Below are 17,494 nucleotides of genomic sequence, written 5' to 3'. Positions count from 1 at the left end.
TCTCACCCACCAGCGCCCACTTTTGTGCAAGCGTACAGGTGAGAGCCGCGCTCTAGGCCGCTAATTTACTGCGCAAGCGCCCTGAGGCTGCCTCCGATTCGGCGGGCGCAGGCGCACTTGCTGTAGACCTAGCGCCTCACTGCCTCCCTGGAACCCGCCGCAGTGCGCAAGCGCGCAACATCTCCGTTTCCCTCCCCTCAGCCCCTCACCCCCCTCCTTTCCCCTTCAAGAAGCCGGCTCCGGGGCGCGCTCACCCCTGTGAGGAGGCCGGAGGCCGGACACAGGAGGCGCTCTCTCCATTCCCGGAAGATCATGTACCAGCCCAGCCGGGGGGCGGCCCGGCGCCTGGGCCCCTGCCTCCGCGCCTATCAGACTCGTGTCCAGGTGAGAGCCGAGAGGAAGCGGGAGGGGAGAGGAGGGGGCGGGGAGAGACCCTCCTCAGCCGGCGCGTGGGGCGGAGCGCGCGTCCCGTTTCGCGCAGGCGTACTGACGTCCCACCACTGCTTCCCACCTGTGCGGAGCCGCGAGTGGAGGGGCGAGGGGCCTCAGGGACCGGAGGGCGGCGCTGCCAGCCCTGTCGCGCACGGGACGTCTGTCTCCCGGATCTTGGGGGGCAGGCGGGGTTGAGGCTGGCGCGGTGGGGCGCGTCCGCATTTCTCCCGCGTCTTCGCGGTTACCTGTGTCTGGAGGTGATTTGAAGGACAGAGGGCGGAGAGGTTCGCGGCGCCTCCAGGGAGCCGACCAGACGGACCTGCGGGCCGCGCTCTGCAGCCCACGCATCTTGCACCGGGATAGCGGTCCCGGCGGGAAGGCCGGCCCGAGTGGACCCGGTTCGGGCCCTTGTGCCCGGGCGGGCAAGATGGCCACGCCCCCGGCGGAGACGGCGCCTCCGGGACACCGTCGGGGACAGAGGTACCCGCGCGGCCTGCCCGCCTTCCCCGATAATAAGACCCCTCGGGGCCTCCTTGAAAACGAAGGAGCTCGATTCAGGCCTGACTTTGAGTGACCTCTGCCTCATCGCAGTTTCAACATCAGTAACCCAGGGGCATCATGAGGTCCATCCAGCCTTTAACAGTCTCCTGGGCTTTTTCGTGTCGTTAGAGGAGCCCAGCTTACATTTATATACTTTACAGGTCGCAAAGTTTTATGAACATTTATTATCTCTTAAAGGCCTCATTGTGACTCAGTGTGGCTTCATCGTCCTTCTTTATAGGACATTTATGGGAAACTCAGGCTGAGGGAATTAGAGTGCCTAACGTCACATTATAGAATTGGAACTCCAAAGTCTCCTAGTTCCAGTTGTTCTTTTCTCTGCAACAGCCGCCTCACATACTCCTGGAGTTGTGTTAGAGGCCGCATCATTTCATCCACAATATAACCAGACCTGTTTGGTATTCATTCATTTGTTCATTCTTAAGTATGCACTCTTGTGATTCTTGCTGTAAGAGACAGACCTGCCCCCAAACAGGTTTGGAATCTTAAATCTAAACGTATTTGCTATTTTGGATAGGTATTTGTACTTAAGTCACAAAAAAGTATATCCTCCTGTTTTAAGCAGAGATGGAGATGAATTTTTTCTCTAGTAATTCGATCTTTCCTGTCAGAAGGAGCAGGTGGATTGGAAGCATGTTAATGGGCAGAGTTTGGATGGAGGGGCATTAGGCAGCTGGATTCTTATCTTTTTGCTCTTTTGTTCTTCCTCCTTAGGACCAGTCTTCTCCATGGGCTCTACCATTCCCACCCCTTTGGCCTCACTCCACAACCACTACTTCTCCATCTTTGCCTCTTTTCTGGTCTCCCCCACCCCCAAGCCCTCCCACCCGACTGCTTCCCCCAGCTCCCCCACTGCCTCTCCCTCAGGTCCAAGCCCTCACCTCACCATGGGTGGTTCTCCCCCCAGGAAAGGGGGAGGAGGGGCCAGGACCCGAGTTACATAGCGGCTGCCTGGATGGGCTCAGGAGCCTGTTTGAGGGGCCTCCCTGCCCCTGTCCTGGAGCTCTGATACCTTTCCAAGCCCCTGGAACCGCCCACCCTTCCCCTGCCACTCCATCAGGAGATCCGAGTATGGAGGAGCACCTGGCTGTCATGTATGAGAGACTGAGACAAGAGGTAAGTCCATTCAAAAGTGGGCTTTGTCCAGAATGGGGAGAGAGATAGGTAATTCTTAAAAATAAGAAGTTAGTCAGCTGGATTCTTTCTCGGAACCATGAGACAGGCATCGAAATATGTTCCAAACATTTCCCAAGGAAAAGATACTCCTTGGTTTGAATTAGGGATGAGATAACCTTTCATTCAAGAATAAGGAGACACTCAGTATAGAAAACTGAGGAGTAGGATCATCTTTTCTTTGCTCCTGGTCTCACGCCGCCTTCTTCCACCTAGCTTCCCAATCTCTTCCTTCACTCCCACGACTACACTCTCTACTCATCGGATGTGGAATTCATCAATGAGATCCTGAACATGCGTACCAAGTGAGAATCCACTGAACGGGTAGGGCCTTGGGCAGGAAAAGGACCCAGTGCTATTTTCACTTATTAGAGAAGGTCCTAAGTTGCTTCTCACCACCGTCCCCAATTCCTCTGTCAGAGAAGAGTTTGGTTTTCTGATTGTGCTGTCATGAGATTTTTTTCCCCATCTCTTCCTCTCAGAGGCCGGACGTGGTACATTCTGTCACTGACTCTCTGCCGCTTCCTGGCCTGGAACTATTTTGCACAGCTTCGGCTAGAAATTCTGCAGCTGACACGCCACCCTGAGAATTGGACCCTGCAAGCCCGCTGGCGGCTTGTGGGACTGCCTATCCACCTGCTCTTTCTTCGTTTTTATAAGCGTGACAAGGAGGAGCTTTACCGGTAAGAGAAGTGAGAAAAGAAACACACTGCAACTTTCTAATCTCACCCTTTGGCGAGTCTGCAGGCTAGTCTCCTAGACAATCCTCCATTTACCCTGACTTGACTGCAGGCTCCTTGAAGGCAGGCTTTGTTTTAGTCTACTTTAATATAGCAAAAATAGGGACTTTGAGTATACAGGAAGCTTCTGAACTCAGTTTCTTCATGTACATTACCTGGCACATAGTAGGGACTCATACACTTAATGAACAGATGAAAATAACCTGTCTCCTAAGTTGTGCTTCACAGCCTTGGGTAAAGTACTTGGTAAATTTCCGGCCCAGAGTAGAATCCCGAGAAATTCTTAGCCTAAGCCCACACCGGTAGTTCCTAAACTTTGCTGCACAGTGGATTCTTGGATTTTTTAATCCAAGAATCTTTTTTAAAATATTGGTGCCAGACATCCTGATTTAATTAGGCCCAGAGTAGAACTCAGGATTTTTAAAAGATCCTCGGGTAATCTAACACATAGCAAAGATTAAGAACTACTAGTTTAAACAAATGCTTGAATTAAAACTTTAGGACCAATAACCCTCTCTCTCAGTGAGCCTCTTTCTCCCTTCACCAGGACCTATGATGCCTATTCCACCTTCTACCTGAATTCCAACGGCCTCATTTGTCGCCATCGCCTAGACAAAGTGAGTGCTAGGGCTGTGGGGGGCGGGGGGTAGTGTGCGGGGTGACAGAGTAGAACATCACACCAGCTACATTAACCTTTCTCGCTTTAGCTGATGCCATCACATTCACCGCCTGCACCTGTGAAGAAGCTGTTAGTGGGAGCCCTGGTGGCTCTGGGGCTGTCGGAACCAGAACCGAACTTACACCTGTGTTCCAAGGACTGATCGGGAACTGGGGCAAAGGCAGCACTGATGACTTTGCTACGCACAAAGAGGCAGTGGAGGCAGCTGAGAGCCTCAGGGCCAGTTACCTCCCCTCTTCGCTCTCCTCTACTTTGCATCTCATGCTATGTAAAGCTGCTGTGTAATTTAACTTGTAAATAATAAAATCTACATGAATATATGAGATCCAATTTCCGCGTCACTTTTTTCTGAATCTCAAAAGTTCCCCATGGAATTTACCTGGTGGTCCAGGGGTTAGGACTCCATGCTTTTCACTGCGGAGGGCAAGGATTCAATCCCTGGTCGGGGAACTAAGATCCCACAAGCCAAGTGGCCAAAAAAAAAAGTTCCCCATAGCTTTACTCTAAAAATATTTTTATTAATAGATATTAAATAAGGTACAGAAGGAAAAGGAGCTGGTGTTAGGTTCTGATTGTTCTGTCCCCTGCTCTTCACCCTAGCTCTTCCCGTGTCTTGCCTATTTTTTTGGGCATTTTCTTAGCATGGGGATCTTCTAACTCCTTGGCCTTGTAATAGTGGGGCGCCACTTCGAGAAGCCAACTGCTCTCAATCTCTAATACCTGCAGGAGGAGAGAAAATCAGCAAGATTCTCTTGTCCATACTAGATTCTGAGATGTGTGTGATTTTTAAAAAGGTTCTCCTTTTCCCTTCGTCTGCAGGGCAAGGGAAATGGGTATCTGGCTCTATCTAATACTCTAGATCCCAACACTCTGTTATATGTTGTTCAAGAGCACAAGTAAGCTAACCCTAAACAAAAGCCTGAACCTAACGACTAAAATACACTCAGGACAAAGGCCACACCTGCTGCTTTCACCATTATTATCACGGCAGCCCCTGAAGCACCGAGACAATGCATTCAGCACTTAGTGAATGAACAGTTAGATCTTAATGGATGCTGAGACAGCTTTAGAATGGATGCCTTTCTGTCTTATCCTACCTTAAACCAAGTTGCTTTCCTCTTTCTCTGCCAGTCCCAGCAACCTGAACCTGGGTTTTTCGCATGCCAGAATACCATCTCCCACACAAGCCACCTGCCTGGGCAGGCCAAGGTGCCCTCACCTGTCTCATGAACTCTTTGGTGGTCAAGACAAGTTCATGGTAGAGCAGCCAGCGTGGCTGTTCCTCAAAGAGGGAAGAGTTGGGATGAATGAACACTGTCTGCTGCTGTTTGACTGTGCGGTAGCCGCTGCGAGTCAACCGTGCTGTGTGGTAGAAGTAGCCAGCAGTGATGGCCTAGAAGCAGGCGGGAAAGGAAGTCAAGGGGGAAGGCCGGTATCCAGGGACCCTCAGCACTCGCTACCTTTTTAGTGCAGGTTTTCCTTCACTTCACTTTGGGAGAACTAGGAAGGTAAGAACCTCCAGGGCCCCAGGAAGAAAGCACAAGGGGAACCCACCTTACCCAGGGAAAGGGGCACGTTCTCAGGTCGCTGGCCCCAGACAAGCTTGCTCCTCAGGAGATAATGGGTGGACAGCAGGAGACTAGACTAAGGAAATGCTGACCTTTCGGACACGGATGTAGTCCCCTTGGCAGGAACTGAGACCAACTTCCACACGTTCCAAGAGCCCTTCCAGCTGCTCCCGCACATCCCGGGCTCGGCGCATGGATCTGAACTGAACAAAGTTCTCATAGCACCACTGGGAAGAGTAACCACTCTCAGCCCACTGTGAAGAGAGGGGAGGGGAAAAGGGGGTGTTAAGTTTATACAGCAGGACCAGAGTCCCCTGTGCCCTCCTCATTCCCATTCACCCAAGCCCAGGGACCTGTGTATAAACATTCAGCAGAACCAGGTGGTCCCCACCGGGGAGGAAGAAGTTGACCCGAGCGTTGTCAGCATGGACGACCTTGTCCTTAGGTCGGTAGAAGATGGAGTTGTTGACAGACAGCATGGCAGCCACTGTCAGGATCTCCTCTGAACAGCTGTACCTGGGGCAGGAAGGGAGAAACATGAGAGCTCAAAGCAAGACAGAGGAACAGACTCGATGAACAGGAAAGGGACTGCGGTGTGATGGATGTCCTCACGCAGGGGCTGCAGGCTGGGCTGATGGCTACAAATCAGAGTGTAGACTGCTTCTGGTGGCAGGGGCGCAGGATGGGGGTCCAGGAGGTGAGGTCAGGCTGTAGATAAAACAGCAACAGGAGAGACGTGCAGGGAGGCAGGGGCAGGAAAAGGTCATGAGGGTTCTGCAGGAAGAAGGTGTGCATTACAGCAGTTCCTTTAAGTTCATGTAATGCCTTTAACTTCAACCATGGCCAAGGGATGGCATTACAAAGTGGTCCCGCCACGGCTGCATCTAAATGCTCTAGTCGGAAACTGGAGGAGACAGTAAGTCTCCAAGCCAGCCCTCCCTCAGCACCCCTCACAGATAAAAAGTCTTCCAATTTTCTTCATGCCCCACATTTTCTACATTCTTGGCTATCTCACCCCTTTGATATCATAACCAAAGACAGGATGGTGTCTTGTGGACCTCAAAAGGGCAATAAGAGTTATCCAACAACTTGTTATTGGTTAAAGAATAATGTGGTGGAGAGAAAAAGGAAGCACACAAAGATGGCCCCAGAGACAGAAGCAGGCATGGCCAGTGTGTGTGCCAGGGGCCCGGCTGAGTCAAGGGCTTACTTCTCAGAGGCCAGGATCATTTTAGACAGCATGGGGTCCACAGGCAGCTCTGCCATCTTTCGACCAGACTAAGGAGAGGAAAGAGAGAGTTGAGGCCACTCCTCCTTCAGGTGTCCCTCCGCCCCTCGAGGGGTCACCCCAGCCCACTGCCCTCCCACCTCACCGTGGTGAGCTCCCCAAGGTGGTTGAGGGCTCCTAGCGCATACAGCTGCTCCAGAGCCAGCAGCAGGGTCTCATATGGCGGGGGGTCCAGGAAATCAAAGTGCATTAGGTCATGGATCCCTGGAAAAGGATGAGCGGGGTTAGGACAGAGTCCTTCGCGTGACCAGTGATGGCAGCCCCACCTGCCCCTCAGAGGACTGGGGAGCCCAGTCACCTAAGCTCTTGAGCAGCAACACGACATTGCCCAGGCTGGTCCTCTGAATCTCAGGCACCGTGGTTTCCTCCAGCTCGTGCTGGTAAGCCCAGGCAGTATACAGGCGGAAGCACTTCCCTGCAGCCACCCGACCCGCCCGGCCAGCTCGCTGATTGGCAGAGGCCTGGAAAGAAAGGACCGTTTGTCAGGCCCATTGACAGTCTGGTGATGGAAAAGAGAAAGGGCGGTATTTCTGCAAGAAATCTGGGGGCTGTGGGTGTGGACCGCTAACCCCTCTGCCCTGAGCCATCCCCACTGCTTCTGAGTTGGCCTGTTGTCCCCCTCGCCCCATGGAGACCCCACTCCAGCCCAGGCCCACCTTGCTGCAGGGTGTGACAGTGAGCGATTCCATGCCTGTGCGGGGGTTGTAGCTCTTCTGCTTACAAAACCCTGGATCCAGCACGTAAATGATGCCCTCAATGGTGAGCGAGGTCTCAGCAATATTGGTTGCCACAACCACCTGAATGAGAGGATGTGGGGTCACCCAGAAACTCCACCCACCTAGTTACCCAGAAAAAGTCATTTCTGGAAGATAAGGAGTGGACAAACGGGGGCAAAGGAGCAGGAGCTGAAGCGATCTGTGACAGAGAGGGGAACAGACCAGCAGAGAGGGGAGAGAGACGTGGGAATAAGCAGGGCATAACAAGGAAAGGAAAGGAAGAGGGTTCAGGGAGTTTTTTTCAGAGATGGGAGTTGAGGGTGTTAGGCTCCTGCCCCATCTTTCCCACTGTTGCTTTCATAATCACCTTCCTATGTTAGTTCCTAAAATAGACCCCCTGATGAGTCTCGCTGCTCTACTCCTGCCCCTGGTTATGCGGCATCCAGAATGGTCCTTTTAAAATGTGAGCCTCTTACATCACTGCCTGCATCCTTCAGTGGTTACCTTCCTACCTGACAATCACAGCCAAGCTCTTTTAGGCCCCAAGTTCTCCAGCCCCTGGCTACCCTTCTGATCTCATCTCAGCACCAGGGCTCCTTGCTTCACCCCTGCCCTCACACCCATTCTCCCAGTGCGTGATTCCCTCCACTTGGTGCACTCTTCTTCCGGATTAGATGTCAGCCTGGCACCCTCCCTTGCCGGGCTGCGGCTCCAGCTTCACTCTTACCTCATCAGACAGGGGGTGTTCCTACACCCTAAGGAAAATACCTTCCTGCCATTCTTTCCCCGCCACCACGACTCCCCTGGATGTGCACTGTACTTCTTCAGAGCCTTTGTCACAAACTGACATTATGTATTTATGTGTTGTTTCCTAACCTATGTTAGTCTAAACTCCCTGAGGCTAGAGACTTTGTTGAGTTCATCACTGTATCCTCATCCCTTAGAACAGTTCCTGGAAAGTGGGAGGAGCTCTGTAAATATTTGTGGAAAGTTACATCTTTGCTCACAGTCCTTTGATGACCACTCACTGGTCTGAAGTCCACACTCTTCCTCCTGCCATCAAAGGCTCTCTCTAACCACCATCCCTTTACTTTGCCATGTGAGCCTTCCACTAAGCCTGCTAGATTACTCTGACCTCAAACACCCCTTAGGCTTTCCTCTGATACTCCCCCAGCATCTTCCTTAAAGATCCAGTTCAAATCCTGCCTCCTGGCAAACCCAGACCCTCCCTTCTCATTGCATCTCTGCCACACTCACTTTCTGGACCATGCATTTGACTGCCTCTCTGTCCTTGCCATTGTCACTCTCTCACTCCAGCGCCAGCAGTGAGGGGCTGGTTGACTGCCACCCAGCCTCGCAGCTGTGCCCAGGACACACCTTGCACAGGGCAGGGGCATTCTTTCCTTTTCTCCACTAACTGCGCGAACCATAGGGGATGATGAATGTGGGCTTCTCCAACTGACCTTCCGTGCCCCTGGGGGCGTGGGCTGGAAGATCCGCGCCTGCATGTCGGAAGGCAGGTTGGCATAAATGGGCAGCACCAGGAGCTCCCGGATCTTGGAGCCCAGGCGGCGGCAGCGATCCTGGAGCATCTCGCAGGCAGCCTCGATCTCCTCCTGGATTTGGGTGGGGAGAGCAGCACAGGACCCAGAGTCACTCAGGGCCGACCCGCCAGCCCAGTCTTCCCAGGGATACGTACAACAGCCCTGCCCCACATCGCACCTGTCCTGTCAGGAACACCAGGATGTCCCCGGGGGGCTGAGTCACGTGGATCTGCAGCACGGACACCACACAGGCCTCCAGGTAGTCCGCCTCCGGAGCCTGTGCAGGAGGACGCAGGGTCACGGGAGGGCCACCTGCTCCAGCAAACCCCTTCCTCCCCTCCCAGCTCGACATACACTTCATCCCAGTTCCCCTCAGGACTCTCATCCCTTCCTTCCCTCCAAGGCCAATCTCCTCCAAGGCTCTGCTGCCTTCACACTTAAGCCCGCCCTCCCTGAGGGGGCACCTTGGTGTAGAAGATGTCAACTGGAAACCTGCGTCCAGGGATTCGGAAGATGGGGGCGTCATCGAAGAAGGTGGAAAAGCGGGCCGTGTCCAGTGTGGCTGAAGCCACCAGGACCTTGAGCTCAGGTCGGAACCGCGCAACGTCCTTGATCAAGCCAAAGAGAATGTCTGTGTGCAGGGTCCGTTCGTGGGCCTCATCCACCATCACCACGCTGGGGAAGGAACGGGGGCAGCAGTGAGCCGGGGAGGGTAGGACACTGAGGCCCCCAGAGGAGAGAAACAGAAGAAAGCAAAGAGCCAAAGGGTGAATGTGGGAGGAGGGGGCTCCAAGGAGAGGCCAATCATCCCAGTTAAGACAGACAACAGCAAGTCAGAGAAGGAGCGGGCTTGTGAGTCTACAGCATCTCCCAGCCTGGGCAGACAATAGCACCCACGATCTAACCCCGACTCTCTGGGCACATCTCAGTGCTAGGTCGGTTAAAACCATAAAGATTCACGAACCAGTGGATAAGTCAGAAAGGAAGACAATGGCCAAACTGGCTGTTGGAAGTGAGAAAACAGGGTGGGAAGGAAGGAGAGAAAAGCCAGAGGTGAAAGGATAAAGGTGCTGAAGGTCGGGAGAGCAGCAGATGGGAGGGAGGCAAGGGTGGCCGTGGGAGCTGGGGGAGCTGTGCGGACCTGTAACTCGCAAGGTCAGGCTCAGAGAGGAACTCCCGGAGAAGCATCCCATCCGTCATGTAGCGCAGGACGGTTCGCTCTGACGTGCAGTCCTCGAAGCGGATGCTGTAGCCGACCTGTTGAGGGGTCCGGGAGTGATGGACAGTTGGGCTGGTGCTCCTGGGAGGGAGGGCCAGGGGACAAGGGCGAGCACCTGGACGGGCAGGGGCTGAATCCCAGACCCAAAGGGCTCCCCGCAACCCTCAGTCGCCACAGGTCTCACCTCATTGCCAAGCTTCACACCCATCTCCCGGGCCACTCGGGCAGCCACACTCATGGCTGCCACTCGCCGGGGCTGGGTACAGGCGATCTTCATACCCTTCCTTGTGTAACCCTGCAGGACAAGAATAAAGAGGAGGCTTTCCCTTTGCTAAACATGCAATTCAGAGAAGCTGGAAATGCAGGCCAGGGCAGAACGGAGGAACAGACAGAAGTCGAAAACCAGACAAAGATCAACAGATAGGATGGCAGATCTGGAGCTCCCAAAGGGTCCTCACCCAGCCCTGGCAGTCCCAGCCTGTTGGGTCATCAGGTTCAGGGCTCTGTGAGATGTGAGCTGAAAAAGGACTGACTGGTTGGGTAGACCCCAAAGCAAGGGGAACAAAGGAAGGCATAAAAGCAGGCGAGGTCTTTTCAGTCCTCATTCCCTGGCCCTGCAGAGGCGAGGCTGGTGGAGCGCGGGGTCGCGATCACACCCACATGCCATCTATCCATCTCCACCTCCTGCCGCCTCAAAGGCACAGCGCGCCCCCCAGGCATGGACCCCGTGGCAGGAAGTGAGAACAGAAACGGGAAAAGGGTGTGGTCCTTCCTTTGAAGACCCTCACCACCGAGCAGAAAAGACTAACGGAGTGAGACGAAAATGGAAAGCAATGACATAAAACCCCACGACAAGGAGCTGCCAGCACAGCTTCGGGTCAGTGGCAACTGAGGGCGTGGCTGCCGTACCTCCTCAAAGAGGTACTGTGGGATCTGGGTGGTCTTGCCCGAGCCCGTCTCGCCTTCGATGATGAGGACCTGATGGTTCGCAATAGCGGCCAGGAGCTCCTCGCGGAACGGGAACACAGGAAGACTGCGGCGCACGGCCTGGATGGACTCCTTCTGCTGGGCCTGAGTGGGGGCGGGCGGGGCCGACGGCTCCTAAGGAGGAGGGAGAGGGCCGTAAGCATCAGGGCCGGCGCCGGCCTCCTCAGGACGTCCCTGTGCCCCCCACCCTCACCTCATCGCCCTGGAGCTGAGTGGCCCGGACAAACTCAATGGTCTCCTCCTCCTCCAGCACCAGCTGATACTTGGGCTCCTGGGAGGCAGCATCTCGGGCCCCAAACTTCAGGGATGCTGCCCCGAGCCGGGCCTCCTCCCAGCGCCGCTGCTCCTCCCCAGGGGCGCCGGACTCCTCCTCCACTAGATCCACTGCACGTGCAGGCTACGGAGACAGGGGGACATGGAGACAGGGGGACATGGAGACAGAGCTGCCCTCTCTGCCCAGCGCCCCCTCCCCAGCTGCTACCGCCACAGAGAAAGGCAAGACAAGAGAGGGCAAGCCAAGCCGCCGCCCTAGTCCCCAAAGCCTTCCCTCCCCTCCGCTCGGGCACCTGGGCTGGAGCGGCGACCCCTCGCCTCACCTGTCCTCGGGTCTCCTCGGGCATGTGGTAGCGATTGGTGGCCTCCAGCTTCTCCTGCTCCCCAGCCGCCCGGTACTCCCGGGCCAGATCCCGCACACGCCGCTTGTACCTGAGCTCCCGGCGCTCGTGTCGGCTCAGCTCCACGTCCCCGAAGAGGAACTCCTCGTCGGCCAGCTCGGCCTCCAGGTCTTCCAGCTTCTCTCGCTCCCGCTTGGCCAGGTACTCTCGGCGGGATTTCTTCCTCAGCTCAGGGACCTGGGTCAGGCCAGGGCAGTCAGAGCCTCCCCTCGCTAGAAGAGTGACCCCTTTCCCCTGTCCCCCTAAGAGGCACAACCTCCTGGGCAGGCCGGCCCGGAGAACCTAAAGATGTGACCTCCACCGCCCTTCCCTTTACACTGAACAGCCTAACGAGGAGCCCGACGTAGGGCCCACACGCTGCCTGCCAGCAGCTCGGACGGTCCTTCCAGGCAGCCTCACCATCTTTGCCAACATCGACTCACCAGGATGATTATGTGCATATTTTCTATTCTACCCTCGCTATTTCATTCGACTCAGTGTAAAGGGAGAAAACATGACGATGTGGAAGCAGAGGTCTGCAACTGAAAACAACTGAGACACTCAAAATCCGCCAGGGGCCCTCCCCTCGGGGGCCGAGTGTATCGGGTTGACCAAAGAGTTCATTCCGGCTTTTCTGTAACATCTTATGGAAAAAATGCCAATGAACTTTTTGGCCAGCTCAATACTTAATTGCTTGGTTTTTTTGTTCCATGATACACTAAAATGGAGTTTATGCTCATGACCTGATCTGAGTACCACAATCAAATTCTCCTTCAGCCTGACAGGCACACCGCTGGACAGTACCCGCCCCTCGCCCCACCATGGGATGTACACACCACCACCCAAGAGGCGCTGCTGCTACAGCTATTTAATCTGAGTCTAAGAGAGCTGCAAGACCCAATTTCCACTTTAAAGTAAGCACTGGGACAGAACTTAACACCACAAGATAACGGATCAGATAAATCCAGAATGTAGGACATGCCGTACAAGATAAGACAGAAAGAAAGAGAGAAGGGGAAGATGAAACAAACTGAAAAGACCTCACACTCAAATGCAACGCATGAAACGTGACTGGATTCCAGTTTGGAAAAGCAGTTATTAAAGACATTTTGGGATAATTGAAGAAATCTTATTGTGGGCCGACTCTTAGCTGATACATGAGACCCCTCTTCTTGGCTATGACAGTGCAATGTGTGAGAATGTCTACAGGCACCAGGGACGTGCTGATGGGATAAAATCCCACAATGTCTAAAACTTTCATATGGTTCAAAAAGGACCAAAAAGCTGCCATTTACACAAACACTGAAAATATTGCACGTGGTATTAGCAATTTTTTAATCCAAAAAGCCTGGATGGATGTTGTTATGCTATTCTTTCAACTTTCCTATTTGTGTAAATTATGAAGATTTTCATAATTGAAAAAGGAAAGAAAAGTTCAAGCAAGTAAAAATACTACATCAGCACCAAGAGACATCTCAGAAGTCTCTGGCTACAGTCACTTTCTGGGGTGTAACCTGAGATGGATACATCGGGGGGGGACCCGATGGCCACTAAGGCATTGTTAAGACACCAAGAGTCTCGAAATTCTTTGGGGGAAATCTAAGCGTGACTGACATGGGAAGGCCAGGCCTTCAGAAAACTGCAACCCTACCGAGGCTCCCCAGTAACAAGTCTAGGGCATGAATCGTTAAGGGCCCAGTCCCTGTACAGTGAGAAGACCAACTCTGAAAATCAGTGGGTGATCACAAAGCCCAGGGGAGGGGGAGGCGGGGTGGGGAAACGGAGGGATTAGATGATAGGAAGGTACCGGGAGATGGTGTGCACAAGCTCAGCGGTCAGCACATCCCTGGGCAGTGTGACCCTGCCCTGCCCCTGTCCTCCAGCCAGCCCCTTGACCTTCCAGCTGCCTTTTGAGTACACCTCTTTAAGTCCCAGGAACAGGGAAATACTTCCCTCACTAACATACAGTCTGATCTGATCCTAAGGAGTCAGAGGGTTTCTGGGCCACTTCCTTCCCACTACAGTTTAAGTCTATCCTTAGCTGGCGCCTCAACCAGAGACCCAACAGCCCCACCACACCTCCTCTGCATCTTTCCTACCTACCCTAACCACTCCATCAGGAAGCCTTTCCCTTTGTCTTCCTGGGCACACGGACTCACCATGGCTTTCCGGTCTTCCTCAGCCATCTTGAGGCGCTTCTGAGCCTCTTCGTAAGCCTAGGAGAAGGCAAGAGTGGTCAAAGTCCCCGTGCCCACAGCCATTCCTGTCTAGAATCACAAGGATCACTCAGATGTTCCCTAGCACAAAGAAATGTACCCCCTTCACTGAGGAATCTCTGTGGTTACAGGTTCAGCAGAGAGCCACCTTAGCCCAAAGACCCAAAGAGATGACCAGACTACTGGAGGCGGCTCCTTGTCTTCCCAGAGATCACTATCTGCGGTCACACCCAACCTCAGATCGGATCCAGGGGTCTGCCTGGGGACTGATGGGAAGTGCTGCTCCAATGCACCTTCTTGTCTGACCGCTCCAGGACGTTGCGAGTCCGATCCTTGTCCCGCTGCCGAACCCGCTCAGCGAATGCATCGCGTTCCTCCAGGTCCTGAAGGCGCTCTCGCTCTGTCCGCTCCCACTCATCCTCCGACTCCGGCTTTTCCGTCTGCTCTTTCTTCTCCCTGCAGCCCACCCCGGAGGATTAACTGAGGGCACTCAGAGGCTTCCTGTTCCATCACCCTCTCGCCCCCTACTTCTGACTTACCCTGTCTTCCTCTTTCCTTTCTCAGAAACTTGTTCCTCCTCCTCGTCTTCCTCTTCCTCCTCACGTTTCTTCCTGAGGTGTTTCCGTTTTTTCCGCTTCTTCTGGACACTGCTCCCAGCCCTGCCCACAGTCTCCTCGCTGCTCTCCTCACTGTCCTCCAACAACATATAAGAGCGGTTCTTTTCCAGCAGGGCTCGGGCCTCTCGCTCGGCTGCCCGAGCTGGCTTTTCCACCACTGCCTTCCGTGGGACCTGTCGGGAGAGAGAGAAGTCAAGGGGATGTAAGCAACTCCTGATCTCTGCCCACCTACTCTGCCCAGTTCCTAATTTAAGGAGTAACTGATCTTAAACCAGCTGTCATTCTGTCTCTTCCCCAAGGCTTCACACCATGTCCATCAGCCCGAATGGGGTCTCTCAGTTCCTAAGCCTATCCCATGCACCCCCTGCTAGGTACTAGAGATATAGGGGTAAAGAGATAAAACTTTCTGCCCTCATGGACTTTACATTCTCACACTCAATTCTCAACTGCTCAGCCTCTGTTCTTCCCGATGACTAAGTCATTCCTACCCAAGGACTGGACAAGGATTGTCCAGATTGTTTTGCAGAGCCCTGTCACGGGCCAGCACTGTAGCGGCCTCCAGAGATACCCTGGTGAACGGATTAACACAGAGCTCCTACCCTCACATCAAGTACGTTCTCATCTTTCACCAAGTGCAAATGGGACAGCCACACCAAGTTATCTGCCATGAACAAGTTCAACACTTTTAGTCTTACTGTATAATTTCTGAGCTCTTGTTCTGCAGGTTACAATTAGATGGTATGAATACAAAGACAAAAATCACAGTCTTGCCTTCCAGGAGCTCACCATTACACCTTTACTCTTCCCCTTTCTTTACCCAACAAACTCCAGATAATCTTTGGGCCTGCTTTTCTCGATCACAGCCACACCACTTCTACCCTCCCACAACACTGCCCACACATCTCTTCTATAGACTCACTCTTCGAAGGGTGGGCAACACCCAGCATCACCCGAAAACTTACAAGATTTGTTAGAAATGAAGAAACGAAGAAACCATCCCAGACCTACCGAATCGGAATCCTCATTTTAACAAAAGCCGTGGATGAATCCTAAACCTGTTTGAGAAACACTGCTCTGTAGACCCTTAGTTCAGTTCAGTTCAGTTCAGTCGCTCAGTCGTGTCCGACTCTTTGCGACCCCATGAATCGCAGCACGCCAGGCCTCCCTGTCCATCACCAACTCCCGGAGTTCACTCAGACTCACGTCCATTGAGTCCGTGATGCCATCCAGCCATCTCATCCTCTGTCGTCCCCTTCTTCTCCTGCCCCCACCCAAACCCTCCCAGCATCAGTCTTTTCCAATGAGTCAACCCTTAAGCCCTCCTCAACCTTCTCCACGGAAGTGGTCGTCCAGCCCGAAAGTGATAACTGCTTGCAAACTGAGCTTAATTCTCCGTTGGACAGTTAGCCCAAGTGAGCCCAAACTCCGTTGGACAAGTAACCTGGGGGCCCCTCCCCTGCTCCACCCACTTTCCCGCCGCTCCCACGCCCGGTCCCGCCTCTCCCAGCACCTTGTTCCAGAGTCTCAGGGCGAAGTCCCGGGCCGGCCCACTGAGGTCCAGGGTATCGGTGTCTCGCAAGCGCTGCACGAATTCCTCTGCCGAGGCACAGCGCTGCGCGGTACCGATCAAGAACTGGGCCACGTGCCGCTCGCTCAGTCCCAGCACCGAGTGCAGCTCGTCTTGCACCCAGCGCTCCAGCCCCGCCGGTGTCGCCATGGCGACAACACGCTCCCTATTCCCGGCCCTGAAAGTGTCTCCAGCTGCCACGTCGGCGGCCGGGCGGGTCGGGGGCCTAGAGCTCCAGGATGGAGCCTCTGCTCCGGAATGGAGCTGCCTGAGAACCGAGGGGTTCGGTTTCCGATAGTCCAAAACAATCTTCCTGGACCGCTGAGGCCGGAAGTGGCTGCTCTTTTCCGGCCTATGCACTACGGTGGCCGAGCGAGTTCAAATCTCGCGTAATTGCACGCGAAGCTCGGAATAAAACATTTTCATTTCTTCCCCTACTGAATTTCTGTTGCCCTCTGTTGATCATTCGTGAGTATTACACCCATTCATTTCATTCAACTATATTAAGAACCTAAAGTGCCTGGTGGCTCAGGTGGGTAATGGCACCCCACTCCAGTACTCTTGCCTGGGAAATCCCATGGATGGAGGAGCCTGGTAGGCTGCAGTCCATGGGGTCGCGAAGAGTCGGACACGACTGAGCGACTTCACTTTCACTTTTCGCTTTCATGCATTGGAGAAGGAAATGGCAACCCACTCCAGTGTTCTTGCCTGGAGAATCCCAGGGACGGGGGAGCCTGGTGGGCTGCCCTCTATGGGGTCACACAGTCAGACACGACTGAAGCGACTTAGCAGCAGCAGCAGCAAAATGCCCGGTGGCTCAGGTAGGAAAGAATCTGCCTACAATGCAGGAGACCTAGGTTCTATCCCTGGGTGGGGAAGACCCTCTTGGAGGAGTAAATGGTAGCTCACTCCAGTGTTCTTGCCTGGCGAATTCTATGGGCAGAGGAACCTGGCCTACTACAGTCCATGGGGTCACAAAGAGTCGGACATAACTGATCGACCAACACTTTCAGTGTGGGCCAGGCACAGTTTTAGTACCCAGGGATATAGCAAGGAACAAATCAGAAACAAATCGCTTACTGAATGTACAGTGGCAGAGGGTTGGGGGTGGGGACCAGCCTGACAGAGACAAGATAAAAATATAAAATACTAAGTTATATGGAGCCAAAAATAATGCAAGGTGTGTGTGGGCGCTTGTGGGGTGGGGCATTCAAATTAGAAGATCAGGTCCATGCTTGTTACAGATCAACTAATTAGGAGTGACCTTTGCTAGGACCTTCTGCAAGACATGAATACAGGTTAGGCTTATCAAGGACTCCAGGCAGATGAAAACTCAAGATGTGGAGAACAAGCAAAGGTACCCTCTTTTCTTGGTGCTATCTCATAATGTTATTTTAAAAGATCTGCAAACTAAGAAATATGCAAATTGTATTCTGCTTTTTTTTTCTTTTGCTAACAGCTTGAGAAAGTCACTGGTGTCTGCTTAATTTTAAATAAGCAGAACTTGTTGCTTGACTGCTGTCTGGCCTCTGGT

General features: G+C 53.6%; 3 protein-coding genes across 3 annotated transcripts in view; 1 reads left to right on the top strand and 2 right to left on the bottom strand.

Annotated features, from left to right (window-relative positions):
- Nucleotides 1–871, bottom strand: part of PPP1R10 (protein phosphatase 1 regulatory subunit 10) — a 37,439-nt gene extending 36,568 nt beyond the window's left edge. The window contains exon 1 of the mRNA XM_069563558.1: nt 678–871. The gene's annotated coding sequence lies outside the window, so the exon portion shown is untranslated. The remainder of the gene's footprint in view (nt 1–677) is intronic.
- Nucleotides 148–3,908, top strand: C20H6orf136 (chromosome 20 C6orf136 homolog). Its single transcript, XM_069563572.1, is given in 10 exon segments — nt 148–440; nt 442–493; nt 495–608; nt 611–713; nt 716–912; nt 1,708–2,109; nt 2,383–2,471; nt 2,649–2,849; nt 3,454–3,523; nt 3,614–3,908. Coding segments are annotated over 10 exon segments (1,470 nt in total). The 5' UTR covers nt 148–312; the 3' UTR covers nt 3,728–3,908.
- A 174-nt stretch (nt 3,909–4,082) lies between these two features.
- Nucleotides 4,083–16,600, bottom strand: DHX16 (DEAH-box helicase 16). The gene is made up of 20 exons (XM_069563408.1): nt 15,904–16,600; nt 14,316–14,566; nt 14,070–14,232; nt 13,720–13,776; nt 11,504–11,758; nt 11,101–11,304; nt 10,830–11,021; nt 10,105–10,215; nt 9,843–9,958; nt 9,166–9,376; nt 8,880–8,978; nt 8,621–8,773; nt 7,098–7,238; nt 6,740–6,902; nt 6,527–6,645; nt 6,364–6,431; nt 5,507–5,669; nt 5,246–5,407; nt 4,805–4,978; nt 4,083–4,305 (listed from the first exon to the last, which is right to left on the bottom strand). Exons 1-20 carry the CDS (start codon nt 16,108–16,110, stop codon nt 4,177–4,179), a joined length of 3,138 nt encoding a protein of 1,045 aa, XP_069419509.1. The 5' UTR covers nt 16,111–16,600; the 3' UTR covers nt 4,083–4,176.
- Between the last annotated feature and the right edge of the window lie 894 nt (nt 16,601–17,494).

The sequence above is a fragment of the Ovis canadensis genome, chromosome 20 (assembly GCF_042477335.2).
Source record: "Ovis canadensis isolate MfBH-ARS-UI-01 breed Bighorn chromosome 20, ARS-UI_OviCan_v2, whole genome shotgun sequence".
NCBI classification, from domain to species: Eukaryota; Metazoa; Chordata; class Mammalia; order Artiodactyla; family Bovidae; genus Ovis; species Ovis canadensis.
Note: the sequence above shows the minus strand (reverse complement) of the source record. Positions and strands in the feature narration are given on the sequence as shown.